The sequence below is a fragment of the Branchiostoma lanceolatum genome, chromosome 7 (assembly GCF_035083965.1).
Source record: "Branchiostoma lanceolatum isolate klBraLanc5 chromosome 7, klBraLanc5.hap2, whole genome shotgun sequence".
NCBI classification, from domain to species: domain Eukaryota; kingdom Metazoa; phylum Chordata; class Leptocardii; order Amphioxiformes; family Branchiostomatidae; genus Branchiostoma; species Branchiostoma lanceolatum.
The window spans coordinates 22,284,725-22,299,018 of NC_089728.1; the positions used below are offsets into that span (position 1 = coordinate 22,284,725).

The 14,294-nt window shown below is 39.5% G+C and overlaps 2 protein-coding genes across 2 annotated transcripts in view; one reads left to right on the forward strand and one right to left on the reverse strand.

Annotated features, from left to right (window-relative positions):
* The first annotated feature begins 1,536 nt into the window (after positions 1-1,536).
* Positions 1,537-1,971, forward strand: LOC136438729 (GSK-3-binding protein-like). Its single transcript, XM_066433642.1, has one exon. It carries the CDS (start codon positions 1,537-1,539, stop codon positions 1,969-1,971), a length of 435 nt encoding a protein of 144 aa, XP_066289739.1.
* Positions 1,972-3,530: 1,559 nt separating this feature from the next.
* The window catches only part of LOC136438176 (15-hydroxyprostaglandin dehydrogenase [NAD(+)]-like), a 35,764-nt gene continuing 25,000 nt past the window's right edge, over positions 3,531-14,294 (reverse strand). Inside the window, exons 3-7 of the mRNA XM_066432913.1 lie at positions 11,100-11,206; positions 10,642-10,738; positions 9,654-9,733; positions 8,583-8,734; positions 3,531-7,533 (exon numbers count right to left, since the gene is read on the reverse strand). Of these exons, the coding sequence (XP_066289010.1) occupies positions 7,413-7,533; positions 8,583-8,734; positions 9,654-9,733; positions 10,642-10,738; positions 11,100-11,206 (557 nt within the window). The 3' untranslated portion in view covers positions 3,531-7,412. The remainder of the gene's footprint in view (positions 7,534-8,582; positions 8,735-9,653; positions 9,734-10,641; positions 10,739-11,099; positions 11,207-14,294) is intronic.

The following is a 14,294-nucleotide window of genomic DNA, read 5'->3' on the forward strand; positions in this document are numbered from 1 at the left end:
CCCCATCATAACTTCCAAACGGTATGGTGCATGATCAAATTTGCAGGGGGTGATAAGCACGTAAATATCAATCACTCTCCATAGTAAGCCTTGATTATTTGGCGAAGATAATGTGTTCGTGGAATTAGGGACTCTAGTTTTGATTAAGATTGAAAATGACCCCTCTTTTGAAAGTCGCTAAATATGTCCATTTCAATTCGTAAGAGGGTTAGCAACGGGTCGTGAATTAGTCAGGAGAGATTCGGCTAGAAGTCGGGATGGTTGGGAGTAGGTTAGGAAGCATTTGGGGCTCAGTCAGTTACTGGTTAGGAGATGGTTGGGACATGCTCGGCGCATGTTCGGCTCAAGTTCGGCGCCAAAAATAGGAGTGGTCTAAAAACTGGTCAGACTGCTCCCGAACTACCACCGACCTGGGTCGGCTAGCGTTCGGGAGCCATGTTCGGCTATGTGTAATCTGGGCTTTAAGGCTCTGCCACAGGTGGTTGCTGGAGTAGTAGGGGCGTGGGAGCAGCTCTGGACGCACGTTTTCTCTCAGTACAAATACGAGAGACAGTATAGAATTATTCCAAAGATGCTGCCTCAGGGCCTGTACTATACGTCCAGCTCAACAACAATTTGCCCCCAAGGAAATTGTTCCAACTGGCAAAACAATTACCGGGGCAGGCTTATGGTAAGCAGGCAGGGATGGAAGCCTGCAGTGCCGAGGAATTTATTGCTGCTGATTTTAAGCATTGAAGACTTAAATCAGCAGCAATAAATTCCTCGACACTACAGGCTTCCGGCTTGGTGATCATGACCAGCGCAAAACAGGAATTGAAAAGCTTCATCATCAACCAAGGAGGTTCCTGATTAAACCTCCTTGCATCAACTAAATAAAGAGATCAATCAAGGGGGTGTAATTTGAACAAATGTTTCCAAAATGAACAAGACTAATTTTACATTCAACTTGAAGGTTGGAAAAAATGACATTTAATTTTGCTGCCATTTTGTTAATTTTCTATAATTTGTGTTTTTGAAAGCATCTGATGAAATTGTTGATACTATGAACGTTTCTGGTGCATGACGAACTCGTTCGGCCCGTTTGATGTGCTCATAACAAATGACTTCATCCTGTGTCATACAAGCAGGGAGGTCATTCCGGGGCCACGTGTCTGTGCACACACAACAACAACCGTTCCTGGGAGGAAACGGTAATCCGCCGGAAACGGTATCCATTCGCAGCTAAAATAATACAAGTCTTGCTAAATGTAATGATTTTACTGTTTTTCCCCACAGGTTATGCTGCTGTTATATCTAAATTTTATAAGTGGGTATTGTATTTGCCAGTGATATGTATGTTATTGTGCAAGAAGTCTCAGAATGTTGGCTAGACGGAGTGATTTTGAATACGTGATAAGGGCGAGATTCTTCCCGCCGCCTGCCGTTGTTTACCTCCGCCCATTCAAACACGAGCCGTTGTGTTTGGGTGTGTTTACCTCAGAACTCCCCAACTTTTAGTGCAATATTTTCGTTATTTTCCCACATCCCAACTATAGTATGCCGTCGAAAGAAGACCTGTTGGCCATGGAGCCTACTTCGGGAGAGCTGGACGATTTGGTGCGGCGAATCGGGGACAGTTTGCGGCTGAAGGCGGCGCACAAACAGCGAGCTGGTCGGGACCGCATGGCGGCCACCCAGCGGGCATCACCCTATGCGCTACCCCTCGCGAAATCGGGGTCTGTGTGCAAGAAGTCGCCCCCTAGGAACGCCAGGAGGCTTCTTCATAGAAGATGTGACTCAGACGACCCCTATGCCATGCTCCAGGAGCTGCTGAGGAGCGGAAATTTGATCAAAGAAGCCGTGAAAAGACTGGGAAACCGGGGCGAGACAGACCGAACTCGCGAGGCGAGATTTGACTCCAACTGTGACTCTCCCGTCTCTGAGCTGTCAGAAATGTCGTCTGATTCTTCGGACAGATCCGACAGCAGATAGCGAGGTAGGGATAGACAACCTACTGCCAAGCCATCGTCGTAGAAATATTGTTGCCTTCTCAACTACACATGTGTTAAAACTCAAGCTCAACCCATAGCTCAACCCAAGCAACAAGAGCTTTGTACAGTCCACGAACATGTGATTCGTAAACAAACATTACCGAGAAGCGGTTACGCCAGTTTCCGGACTACCCAGGAAGAATCGAACACTCTCCGGTCGCAACATTGACTATCACCTGATACAGATTTATCCCAGTAACGGCTGGATCTGAAGGGTTTTGTCAGAAGAAATGTCAAGATTTCGCCGCGCCGACTGTAAACAAGTCGTGCAGCTGTGACTCTGTGTTGAAAACATTTACATACTGTCTGTACACTTCAATCTTGTGTAAAATTGGAGCAAGATAATGAGTTTAGAGATGACTCTAAATCAAAACGCACAAGATCAAGACAGAATGGAGGGACTGGACAATACACAGCGGTCTGTGGAGCGAACATTCCAGCATACGGATGTGAAAAACAACTTGTGGCTTTGTCGTGCCTCGCAACATCTGACGCGTGGGGCTCTTTGTCCTGTCTCATCGATTCGTCACGGAGAAAAAAATGCACCAAGAGCTCGAAAAGAAGAAAAAAACATTGTATAATTTGTATTTGTTGAAGAGTTTGTTTGATAACCGTCTGGGCAGATGTGTACAAATTATCTCAGGACTTTTCTTGGGTGTCTTCCAAAAACATCCAGACGAAAACATGTTTACCTTGTGGCGTGTTGTGACGGCCTGGTTCAGGGACTTATTTGCATATCAATTGACAAGGGAGTAGATTGCAACAACAAAGGATTTTCCACGGACTAGTGACACAAATAGCTTGTTTTCTCTCAACTCGAGCAATAGTACCTTCGTAATTTCCCTCCAACTCATTGAAAACATGATTTTGATTGAATTTCGATACCTTGTAATGGGCCAACTATTATCCGTTGCATGAGATCATGTTTCTCATAGAGTACTTATTTGGAGGACAGAAATGTTGCGATTTCTGCAGGCGTTTAGTTACAACTTTCTTTTTTGAAATTGTTCATCTTTTTTTCAAAACTTTGTTATTGGGAATTTGTTGATATACTGATATATTTTGTACGTTTCTAGTACTAATAGTAGCAGAACTATGCATAAGAAAGTTAAGTTGATTGAAAGGCCCACTAAAATATGAACTTACCACTTGCAAAAGTTTTGTTATTTGTTTAACGGTTGATTACTTGTTAAGTTTTTCTTTAACGAAGCACAGAAATTATGGAAAAAAAAGCCAAAAAGATAACTTTATTCATGCTGTATAAAGCAGTATTTTGTTTTGTTTTGCATTTGACTCAAGGCAGTCTAAAAAGTAGTTATAAGGTTGAGTAGTTAACAATTGTGTTATAGACATTATTTGCAGAGCTAGGGTTAAAATGATGTTTGTTATGTTGTGATGTTTCCCAAAGAAAACAACACTCGGTTACACTTCAACAATTCCATGGCCAGTATTGAGTCAAATCGTTTTTATGAAGAAAAAAAATGAAAAAAAGAGCAAACATGTTTTGTCTGTCATATTTTATTACCATCCTCTTCCCTCCAGTTGCTTGCATTACTTGATATACACTACTGTAAAAACTGGACCTGCTGACATAACTGGAACTGAAGAGGTCAAATTACAAATTTACACATTAGGTGACACCGATTTCATTTCTTTAGAATCATGAAAACCTCACCCTATGATAGACCTAAAATGCTACAATATAGAGTTCAAAATAGGGATGTGTAACATATCACAGAGGTTTTGGTAAAACCTGAAGTGAACTATTTGACAAGGTAAACTTGGTCTTCAACTATGACATAAACATGAATAAAGTGTTAACCGAATGTTTATTTAGACTTCAAGTAGGGCCTTGTACCTGAACAAAAATTCAGGTACGGTACAGGTAGTGGTGTGGATCTAAACCCGAGTTTAGGTTTAGGTCCGGACTCGAGTCCAGAGGTCTAGGTTCAGGTCCGGACTTGAAAGTCCGGACCTGAACAATAATTTTGGAATATTTTTTTCGTGTTACATGTAAAATTGCATATTGGCAGATATTTTACATGTAATTTGAAAACTATATATACCGAATTATATACAGTCAGTAATTAACACAAAAGTTCAGTTATAAACACAAAAACAGCGATGTTTTCATGTTTTTCTAGTGCAAATTTCACTATTTAAGGAAGGTTTAAGATGGTTTAAAACAAAAAGGAGTGTATGAGTGAGAGAATTTTTTTTCAAGTGCGGACTTGTTTCCAGACGTTTAGGTTTTTTTGGACTTGAACCTAAACGTTTTACAAGTCCGGACCGATCCGCACCACTAGGTACAGGTACAGTGGTTAAGGTACAGGCCTGGACCTGAACCTGTACCTAAAAAAGTCTGGTCTTACTCTATCTGTAAGGAGCCAACTGTCTTTTTAGTGGTAAATTGTCATCTTTATATGAGGATTTATGTATTTGACCCTCAAAAGAAGTCTATTTGCAAGTCATCTCTGTCAAGCGATTTACCTACCTTTAGTCTTAAAAATGGTGTCCACTAGTGTTTTAGTTTCTTTAAGTACATGTATTATAGGTCCAAAATACCAAAACATAAATGTATAGGTACTGAAGATGTTCAGGTCCGGACCTGTACCTAAACAATTTTGCAGGTACAGCTATTAGGTACACAGCTCTAACTTCAAGGATCTTATGCAGAGAACCCATGCTTTTGACTACTTTGAGAGAATCTCAAACCAAAAATGTTGCTAATATCATTACCATTCAATGTTTTCATCTTTTTCCAGTGCAGAATTTTCATCTTTCTGGTAGGAATAACAATTTGTTTTTATTAACAAACAAAAAAGTTTACTCTTGAATGAAAGTCTAGTCAAGAACAGTGACTATACATTTATGTTTCGGTATTTTGGACCTGTACCTACTAGTACATGACTTAGAAGGTACACATACCTAGTTCAAAGTCAACGTGTTACCAGACTGGTTAGTGGTTACCATATCAAACAATGAATTTCCAACTTATCATGGAAGCTCATCTGTGTAGGTAGTAATCATATTACAATGATAAACTTTCTTCCAACACAACGGTTTACACGGATCAAATTTTCAACGACCACTGTCGCCTTCTTCAGGATCAATGACCAATCACTTCCAAACGTGATCTTGTGAGATGTACGGACACTTGACTGCTGACACGAGTTTACTGATTCGTGACATCAAAAGACGAAAATGTGAAATAACAAAAATGAAGATTCTTTTCTTTGGTATGCAACATTCCGTACGTTCAGTCATTTGTAAAACCTTCAACTCAATGATGAAGGCAACTTTTCTTGGGAGCCCAAATTTAACTTTTTTCCCACACTCACATCAGTGCCAAGAGGATGTAATCCACATAATCAAATGGGTGTGGCCTATGGGACAAAATCAGCTTGTAGTCTACTAGAAGTCAGCATTCTCCTATGACTTTGAAAGGTCTAATTTTGCCATTCTTTTCAGCAAATTATCACATAACTCAATGTAAAGATCAAAGTTACTAATATATTTTAATCTACTGAAGGGATCAGGTTCAAATGTACATGACAGCAAGATCAAAACGTATTAATAACATCTGAATAGTATCAAGATCAATCGTCTAACAATTCATATTACAAAGAGCTCATAAAATTTAGTCAAAATCTATAAATTACTGGAAGACACTTTTGATTTTGATACAACTGAATGCTGTCACACACTAGCGCTGGGGGCCATCAAACTTAGTTTTCCATTGCCAGGCTGTTTACAGGAACGAAAAATAAAAGATTTATGAATGATTATACATAGATTATACTGATGACTATTGTTGTTTATGTTTTGTGTGTATAGTTGTCATCTATATCATACTTTTTGTTCCTGCAAACTACCTGGCCGGGCCGTAGTTGGGAGATGTGACCCTACCATAAGCTGGAAAACTACCGTAACTAGGATGGTGATATTTAGTATACAGGTAGCTTAGACAGAGATGTGCACAATGAAGTGCAAATTATGTTAATTAGGACTTAATTTGCATGACTAATGAGCTAAATCTATATTTACAGTGTTTTCCATTATCAGACTCAAATACATGTAACGTATGTAGTTTAATAGAAAGTGGATCATCAACAGATACCAATTATGCAAATGAATTCCTAATTTGCATAATTAATGCAAAACACCATATCTCATCTAATTGGAAAATTATAGGACTGTCAATATGATACTTAGTATACGCAGGTAGCTTAAAAGAGACATACATAATGAGGTGCAAATTATGCTAATTGTGACTTAATTTGCATAGCTAATGAGGAAAATCTATATTTGCAGTGTTTTCCATTATCAGACTCAAATACATGTAACATGTAGTTTATGGAACAGATACCAATTATGCAAATACATTCCTAATTTGCATAATTCATGCAAAAACACTATAATTCACCTAATCGGAAAATTAGGACTGTCAATATTGCAACATGTTTGTTACTTGTAAGACTTGTAAGACACTGTTGTTACTTAGGTGACCTTAGCGATTTCAGGGGGTAAAACTGGAAGTACTCTGGATAAGGCAAACTGCATGAACTTGACATTTACTTCCCCATATTAGCACATTTGTATCATTATTTCATACTTTGGGTCTTTAAAAAGAGCGCAGAAACATGCCGCAAAATGAGTATTTCATTTATTGGTACCACCCAAAAATCAACCGGAATCCAGTCATAACGGTTTTCGGTCGACAAATTTCGGTAACTTCCAGCCGCATGACGTCACAATGTCCGAGTACATTGAGTATGACCACTTGATTAATTCTCCGGAAGCGTTCGGGACTCATCGGTCAGAATTGCGCACATTCGGAAGATTTAAAATAATGGCTGGCCTCCAAGTGCTCAGATTTTCAATGAGTTCCCACCACACAACGACATCGCATCTTTGCTCCATAATGGTCGATATGCAATGGGATAGTATTATTACAACGTACTATGGATAGAAATCACTAGAAAACTGATTTTGAAAATACGACTTTCAATGCCCTAATATTGCTTAGGTTGCAATTATGTTCCTCATGTGTTCAGGCTCCAACTTATGGTAAATTTGACAAAACAAACTGGATTCAGTGACTGTCATAACAATTTAATCTCTGGTGACTTATAATACCCGCTTCTGGAGTGGAATGTTCCTCTTTAAGGCAAGAATACGGGTAATTGTTCTGTCATATTTTCATAAAAAACATTCTTTTTAAAATAAATTATCCTTAACAAAGAACCTGGGTCTAAAATATCATCTCAAATGTTATTTTCTTAGTATTTGGAGGGACATTTCAACAAAATGGCCTCTCTTTCAAACAGATGCTCTTCTCTTCACAGTACTACAAGAACCACTAAGTCCAGTGTGTGTAAATTATAAGTCCTCTCTGTACTGTTTATAATCTATTCCCTTGGCCAGAGTCACCCTCATCACTGCTCCGTTCTGTGTGTCGTCCTCAACAAGTTGGAGAAACCCCTCCACTACAGTAGACACCCTTGGGAACAGAAAAAAAACATTAGAGACTGTTGTTGCTCACCTTGTATTGCCTAGTGGCAAATAGGGCAGCAAGTTTCCTTGCTGTTTCTGTTGCAGGGTACACAAGGGATATTTTACAGGGAGACGTTGTTTGCCCTTTCCTTTTACTAGACAGTATATAGTTTTGATGTGCTCGAGGCACTTCCTCGCACATGGGACCTCCATTTTACGTCCCTTCCAAAAGACAGGTGCAGCCCCAACCAAGATGTCCAGATGGCCCAGGAGTTCAACTGCTACCAGTTGAGGTACAGGGACATCCCTATACTACATTAGACATTTAGATATTCTGAAGTTGTCACATCAAACCTTGTGCTCTGGAAAGGGTATGCCTAAACACCTCACCTGAACTCATCCACACTCACCCAAAATCATCTTAGTCTAATGTACATGGGACAAGAACCTTATGTGACGCTCTGGATCCATGTCTATACAATTATGAATTTAAAAAATGCAGCAAATCTTAAGTTGATTGCGATGAAACTATGTTTTGCTATAATCTATGACCCAAATAGCATCCACCGCCTTATTGTCCTGTCGTCTGTCAAACTATAAAAAGGTATAAAGAACTTCTCCAAGCGGACCCCAACAACGACGATCCAATATGGCGGGCAGAAATTTCTTTTCATCTTGGAAACATGGGTAACATGAAAAAACTGACATATACTTAAGACTTGCTGCATATTTCTTTATTCATAATTGCATAGACAATGTATCCAGAGCGTCATATTAAGTCCTTGCCCCGTGTACACTGCATATTAGACTCGGGTGAGTTCGGATGACGTGAGGTGTTTAGGCATACCGCTCTGGAAACCAACAAAGGGCAATAGGAAATAGATCTATGGGCCGAACCAGAGTCACACAGAGTTGAATAGACTACGTAGTACCTACATGCTGACATCTGGACCATGTAACTAAAAAAACATATGCATGCAGTGGATAAGACTTTGATGTTTGGTTTCAGTAAGAGGTTGACCAAAGTTAATTACTACAAAATAACATTCAACTTACGGTAGCAGACCTCCCAGCTTCTCAAACGTTTTTGGTACCATCCAATAATCCTTGCCCATCGAGTCTTCTGTCACGTTGATGATGTCAGTGTCTGTGAATGACGGACAGAGGGCATTGACCCGAACACCGTGTCGCTTGTAGTGCATCGCATGCTGGAAATACAGTCATCAACACTTTGTCAGTTTAATATATAACAGTTTTATCAGGCTTGTAAGTCAAAGAAATATGAGGTTCTTGACCTAATCAACACCAGTCACTAGCCTGGTCACCATTCTCCACGGGTAGGCTTTGGTGTAAGAAACAAAATATTGTGTTTCCAGTAACTCGACTGACCCTATAGCTAGCTTATGATAGCAAAAACCTGCTGACCCTAGCCTTTTTTTTAGCAATTAAAAACGCTGACAACTAGGGATGTATGTGTAATAAACATTGTACTTTTTGTTCAGTTTATTGATATACTTGTCACTTGTGCTTGTACAGTGTATAGCTGTATAATTACAATATGATGTTGAAAATAAAAGTGTCCTGATTCATTTCATTTTTACAATGTTCAACTGTATTTGTTGGATCACTTCGTTCCGAAATCTGGAAAAAAAAAGGAAAAAGAGAACCCCTACCATTTTAGAAGGGAAAAAAAATCAAAACTTGAATGAAAGAAGCATATGCTGCTTTTATGCTGTGAAAATGATAGTCTGGAGAGAATGTAAATTCAATCATTATTATAATGCTTTCAACTCACTGTGGAAGTGAATAACTTAATAAAAGGGCTCAAAATATGCAGAGAACATTGAAGGTATCTACAGAGATCAACTTCACACAGCAGCAATGGTATAGCAAACTCCTTCAAGTTGACATTCATGGCATTTGCACATTAGGCCACACCATTTTTTTTTCTTCTCCCCAGACATTTTATTTTCATTTTTTTCCGCCCTGTCGCTTCAATTTTTTCTGAATAAAATCTCAGAATCAACAAGTAAAATTGGTGTGGCCTAATGGCACAACTCGTCAAGTTCAAAATAGCTGCCACCAGGTATTTCTTCCTTATAGAACTAAAAGTGTAGTAAAACTTACCCCCAGACATCTGGATAAGGCGACTACACCATGTTTGGATGCTGCGTACATCGGGGCAGCTGGGATGGAACTCAGTAATCCTAAGGTTGAGACAATCAGAGATTTAAAAAAAACTAGAAAGGCAACATTTGCACGAGCAAATACAACATGTATCGCCCTTTGCCCTCCCCATGCAAAATATACGGCTTGTAAATGCCAGTCACCAATGTTAAACTAGAAAATCTATGTCTACTTCAGCATCATGGACTGGTGTGTCTGTGTACCTGACAGGTGTAGTATATGTGCAGCATCAATGTATGCTTGTGTGTGGATAGTGTTTGATACCGTAGACAAGTGTGTTTGTGTGTCTGACAGGTGTGGTGTGTGAATGAAGAGTGTTCAGTACTAAGGACAGATATGTGGGTGACTTTTAGTACCAAGGACAGATAATCACATTTTGAAATGATGTATGCCAAAAGTACGAATGTTTTTTTTTAAATATCTGTTCAATGTACCCCCATAGCAAATTTCAAGTCATTTGGATGTGATTCCAGAGCACAGGAGCCCCAAATGTACGTTTTTGGTCTTAAAATGGCCAAAAATTTTCAATAAAATCATTTAAAAGGCATTTATAAAAAAAATGAAAAAAACACAAAAACATCTGGGGGTATGTGCTTAAACTCTAACGGCATACCAAATTTTAGCTCATTTTAGCTCAGGGACGACTGGGCTGAAGCCCTTTGAAGATTTGACAGGAGGAGGAGAAGAAGAAGAAAGAAACATGACCAAAAACAATATGTATCGCCCTTACCTAGAGTATGGGCAATACATAATTAAAACACCTGAGAGAATTATTGAATGCAAGAAAAGTTACTTCAAAATGTTATTTGTTTCATTCCACATGTCAAGAGTTTCAAATTGGTAACATTACACTTAGTATTGTATATTGACAAAATAGAACATTACTGTTACAGTAACTTCTACAGGTAATATGTACAGTTTGTACCACCTGCTATAGAAGCGACATTGATGATGTGACCCCCTCGTCCGCCATTTTGTGTGCTCATGTGGCTGAGTCCATTATAGGTGCCCCTGGTGACAGCCTCCTGTGAGATGGGGACAAGAGGACAAATCAGACATGGACAAACAGGAGTTATTTGCCTTGAATGTTCCATTGAAAAAGAGCCTTGGAGATAAAGTTACACCTATTAGATATTGTTCTTTTTCAGTCCCCTTTCACGTGAACAGTCCACTTTCTCCTGACCACAAATTGAATCCACACAACCTTTAAGTCATTTACAGTGAAGTTTGTCTGTGGCAGGAAATTTTTGACAGTAGCTATGCCAGTGCAGGCATTTTTTGACAAAGTCTTTTGAGTCCTATATATAGGGAGATATTAAAACAGCTTCAACTACATGCCTTAAAGAACACACCAGTTAAAAACAAGGTCCAGTTGAAGTAGCTCACCAAGTTGACTGCCAAACACCTCTCCCATTGGACCTCGTTCAGAATCCCAGCATTGTTCACCACCAGGTCCAGACCTCCGAACTGGGAGCTGGCGGCGTCAAACGCACCTGTCAATCAGAGGGTAGTAGAAGATACATTCAGCATATTTGTGACTGAATCTAAACAAGCTTAGACAATAAGATAGATAGAAATTGATGAAACAAATTAAATTAAACTAGAGGGGCAACATTTGCGAGCAAATGCAGAATGTTTAACTTCACATGGTCTATCTTCACGTTTCTACCAGGAAGGATAAGTTGTTTTACCAGGGTATTTAGTTGAGGCATTGGCACAGGAAAATCCATGACGCAGGATAAGTCGAGACTTGGAGACTTAAATGAACTCTCATAATTTTCGACCTGTAAGTGACCTTAATGAAGACCAACGAAATGGTTACATAATTTGCACAATCAATAAGGAAGATTCATATTTCAATAATGCTAAATGACATGAATAGCATACTTCTAGTACTCATGACAAAGGTAACAAGGCTCAAGAGCAACATTTATTGATATGAATGAATGATCATGCAAAAATGACAATTTGAATATTGTAATACATTGGTGACAAGTGATAGAATATCTATGCTAGTGACACATGTAACGTTAAGATAAAGGTGAATATCATCAGACACACATTTTGTGAATTTGAACACTATTTGCATAATTAATGAGGAATTTCTGCAACAACTTTGATATTTGCAACATATGTAATCTAAAAATAGGAGATAATGTTGAAACTTCTTTGCATATCTAATTAGCAAAGTCTGCACTAGTGTCAGTAATTCGGCTACATGAAATCGTCGGTGGTTACAGTGTCCATGCTTTGTTTGCATCCATCCCGAAAGCCCATGTTGAAATCCAAGTAAAGCACTGCAAGGGGATGAGAGATTTATTCAATAGCACGACGCACACGCCTTTCAATGTAACGTTGTTGTCGAAAGTTCCACGGACAACAGAAGTGTCCATTCAATTGTATACATAAGCCATCTCCTTTAGGGTTTGCGGAAAAAGCTGGCCCTGTCTACCTGGCCTGTCTACCCTGGCTATCTACCCTTTTTGGACCCCAAGGGCATGCATGGGGGTTTTGCATCTGATTGAATTTTCTTGAGGAAAAACTGGGTCAGTGGCAATTCCAGCTGTGGATGGGCTGGATCATACTATTGGAGGATAGGGACAGTTATGAGCAACTCCATCAACACTGGAAGAAAATCTATCATTTGTAAACAAACTTCTTGTTGTTAAACTAGATAGAAGGGGTATCAGATACAGGATACAGGATAGACAAAGAAAACCGAAAACTGATAGGATGGTTTGCCAGAACAGCAGCTGCTAAAGATTTCGTCAGTATCAGCTACAGTAACCCCAATGAGTGTCAGACATCTGTTTCGAATTTAGCTGTTGTGACAAACAAAAGTCCTATTGTTGTCTGGCTCATCCTACCAGTTTTCTTTTCTTCCTTGTCTTACCTTCCATGTACCTGGAACTTTTTTTCCAGTCTTGGTGGAATTGCTTTACCAGCTTCACCCACACACCCGCCCCAACAAAACATCAATAGGCATTATCTTCCATCCAGCTCACACACATATATCTGGACATGCAGTGACCCATTTTTTCCTCAAGGAAATTCCATTAAAGGCCTAACCCCCATGCATACCCTTGGGGTCCGAAAAAGGGAGGTAGCCAGGGTAGACAGGCCAGGTAGACAGGGCCAGCTTTTTCCGCAATCCCATCTCCTTTACTCTCTTTCAACGCAACTCTATACCATGTTTCTTTTCCTGCACCCTTTCCAATTTTAGAATGACATATAGTTGCGCAAACAGGTGAACTTGGGTAATTCTCGTCGAAGACACGGAGGCGTAGCGATAAATAGCGAGTTAAAGCCCCTGTCACACCTGTGCGTATATAAGTTTGCAGTAGTTGCGTATCAACATGTTTGGTTTAGGTTAAGTTTGCAGCCGAAGAAGTCATTTCTTTGGTTCGATAAGGAGGCTGCACAACGGTACTTCAAAGTGAGAAACAACTTCCTCTCCTCAAACTTTACTTAAACCCAAAAAAAATGCTGATGCGCAACTCACTTGAATATACGCACAAGTTTGACAGGGCCCTAACAAAGTGCACGCCGAAAAACGAGTGCATACATTCAATTTGTCATTTCCCATGTAAAGACCGGGAGTAGGAAAAGTATGTACATTTCGTATTTTTGTGACATCTGCAATTTAAAAGCAAAGGATTTTAAGTCATATATAATGCAATCTTGAAAAGATCTTAGGTAAAGAGAAGGACTACATTCGTGAAAACAACTTCAATTCTACTCTGCTGATGACATTTTTGCTGTGTGAAAGTTTTTACCGATGCAATGCGCGTTGTACATGTAGGTGCGCGGCTTGGTTTATAAGGTTAAATTTTCAGCCGAATAAGTGATTTCTTAGGTTCGATCACTAGGCTGCACAACGGTGGGTCAAAGAAGAAAACAACTTTTTACCCACAAACCTAAAGTAAACAAAAAAAAATGTTAATGCGCATCTCACGAGCACTTGAATATACGCACAAGTGTGACAGGGCCCTAAGGTAACGTTTTAAGCCCGGGAGGGCGTTCTACGCAGCGGCATATCTTGTTTCTTCAGTCAGTTTAATCGCGAAATAAAATCCTCAAGTCCCACGTTTTGTGAGTGTGTGTATGTGTGTGTACTTGCATACCTTTTATGCCTCAGGGTTGAAACAATTAATTTTTCAGGATGATTTTTGTATGTGTTTTTATGTAAAGCTGCCACTATTCGGTGACCTTGCATCGAACGTAGCCGTTGTTTATGCTCAAATTTTCATGGCAACGCAAAAATCAGTTAACTATACACCAATCTGTGTTTCACAAAGACGACAGCTTGGTGCATGGACTTCTTATTCAGCATTCTGGATGAAAACAATGCAAAATCTTCAACAAGATGAAGGTGGCCGCCTCAACTGAAAGAAGAAGAAAGAAGGTTTAAATATTTAATGGCCTTGATGAAAACAAACATGGCTCACTACTGCAGATACAAATCTATTCGAAGTCAGGGGACTTCCAACGTGCATGGTACCCCACGACGTTATCATATTCATGTATCCATATTATGTATAACGTTACCACAGTTGCCAGCCAGTCAGTGAAACTTTTACC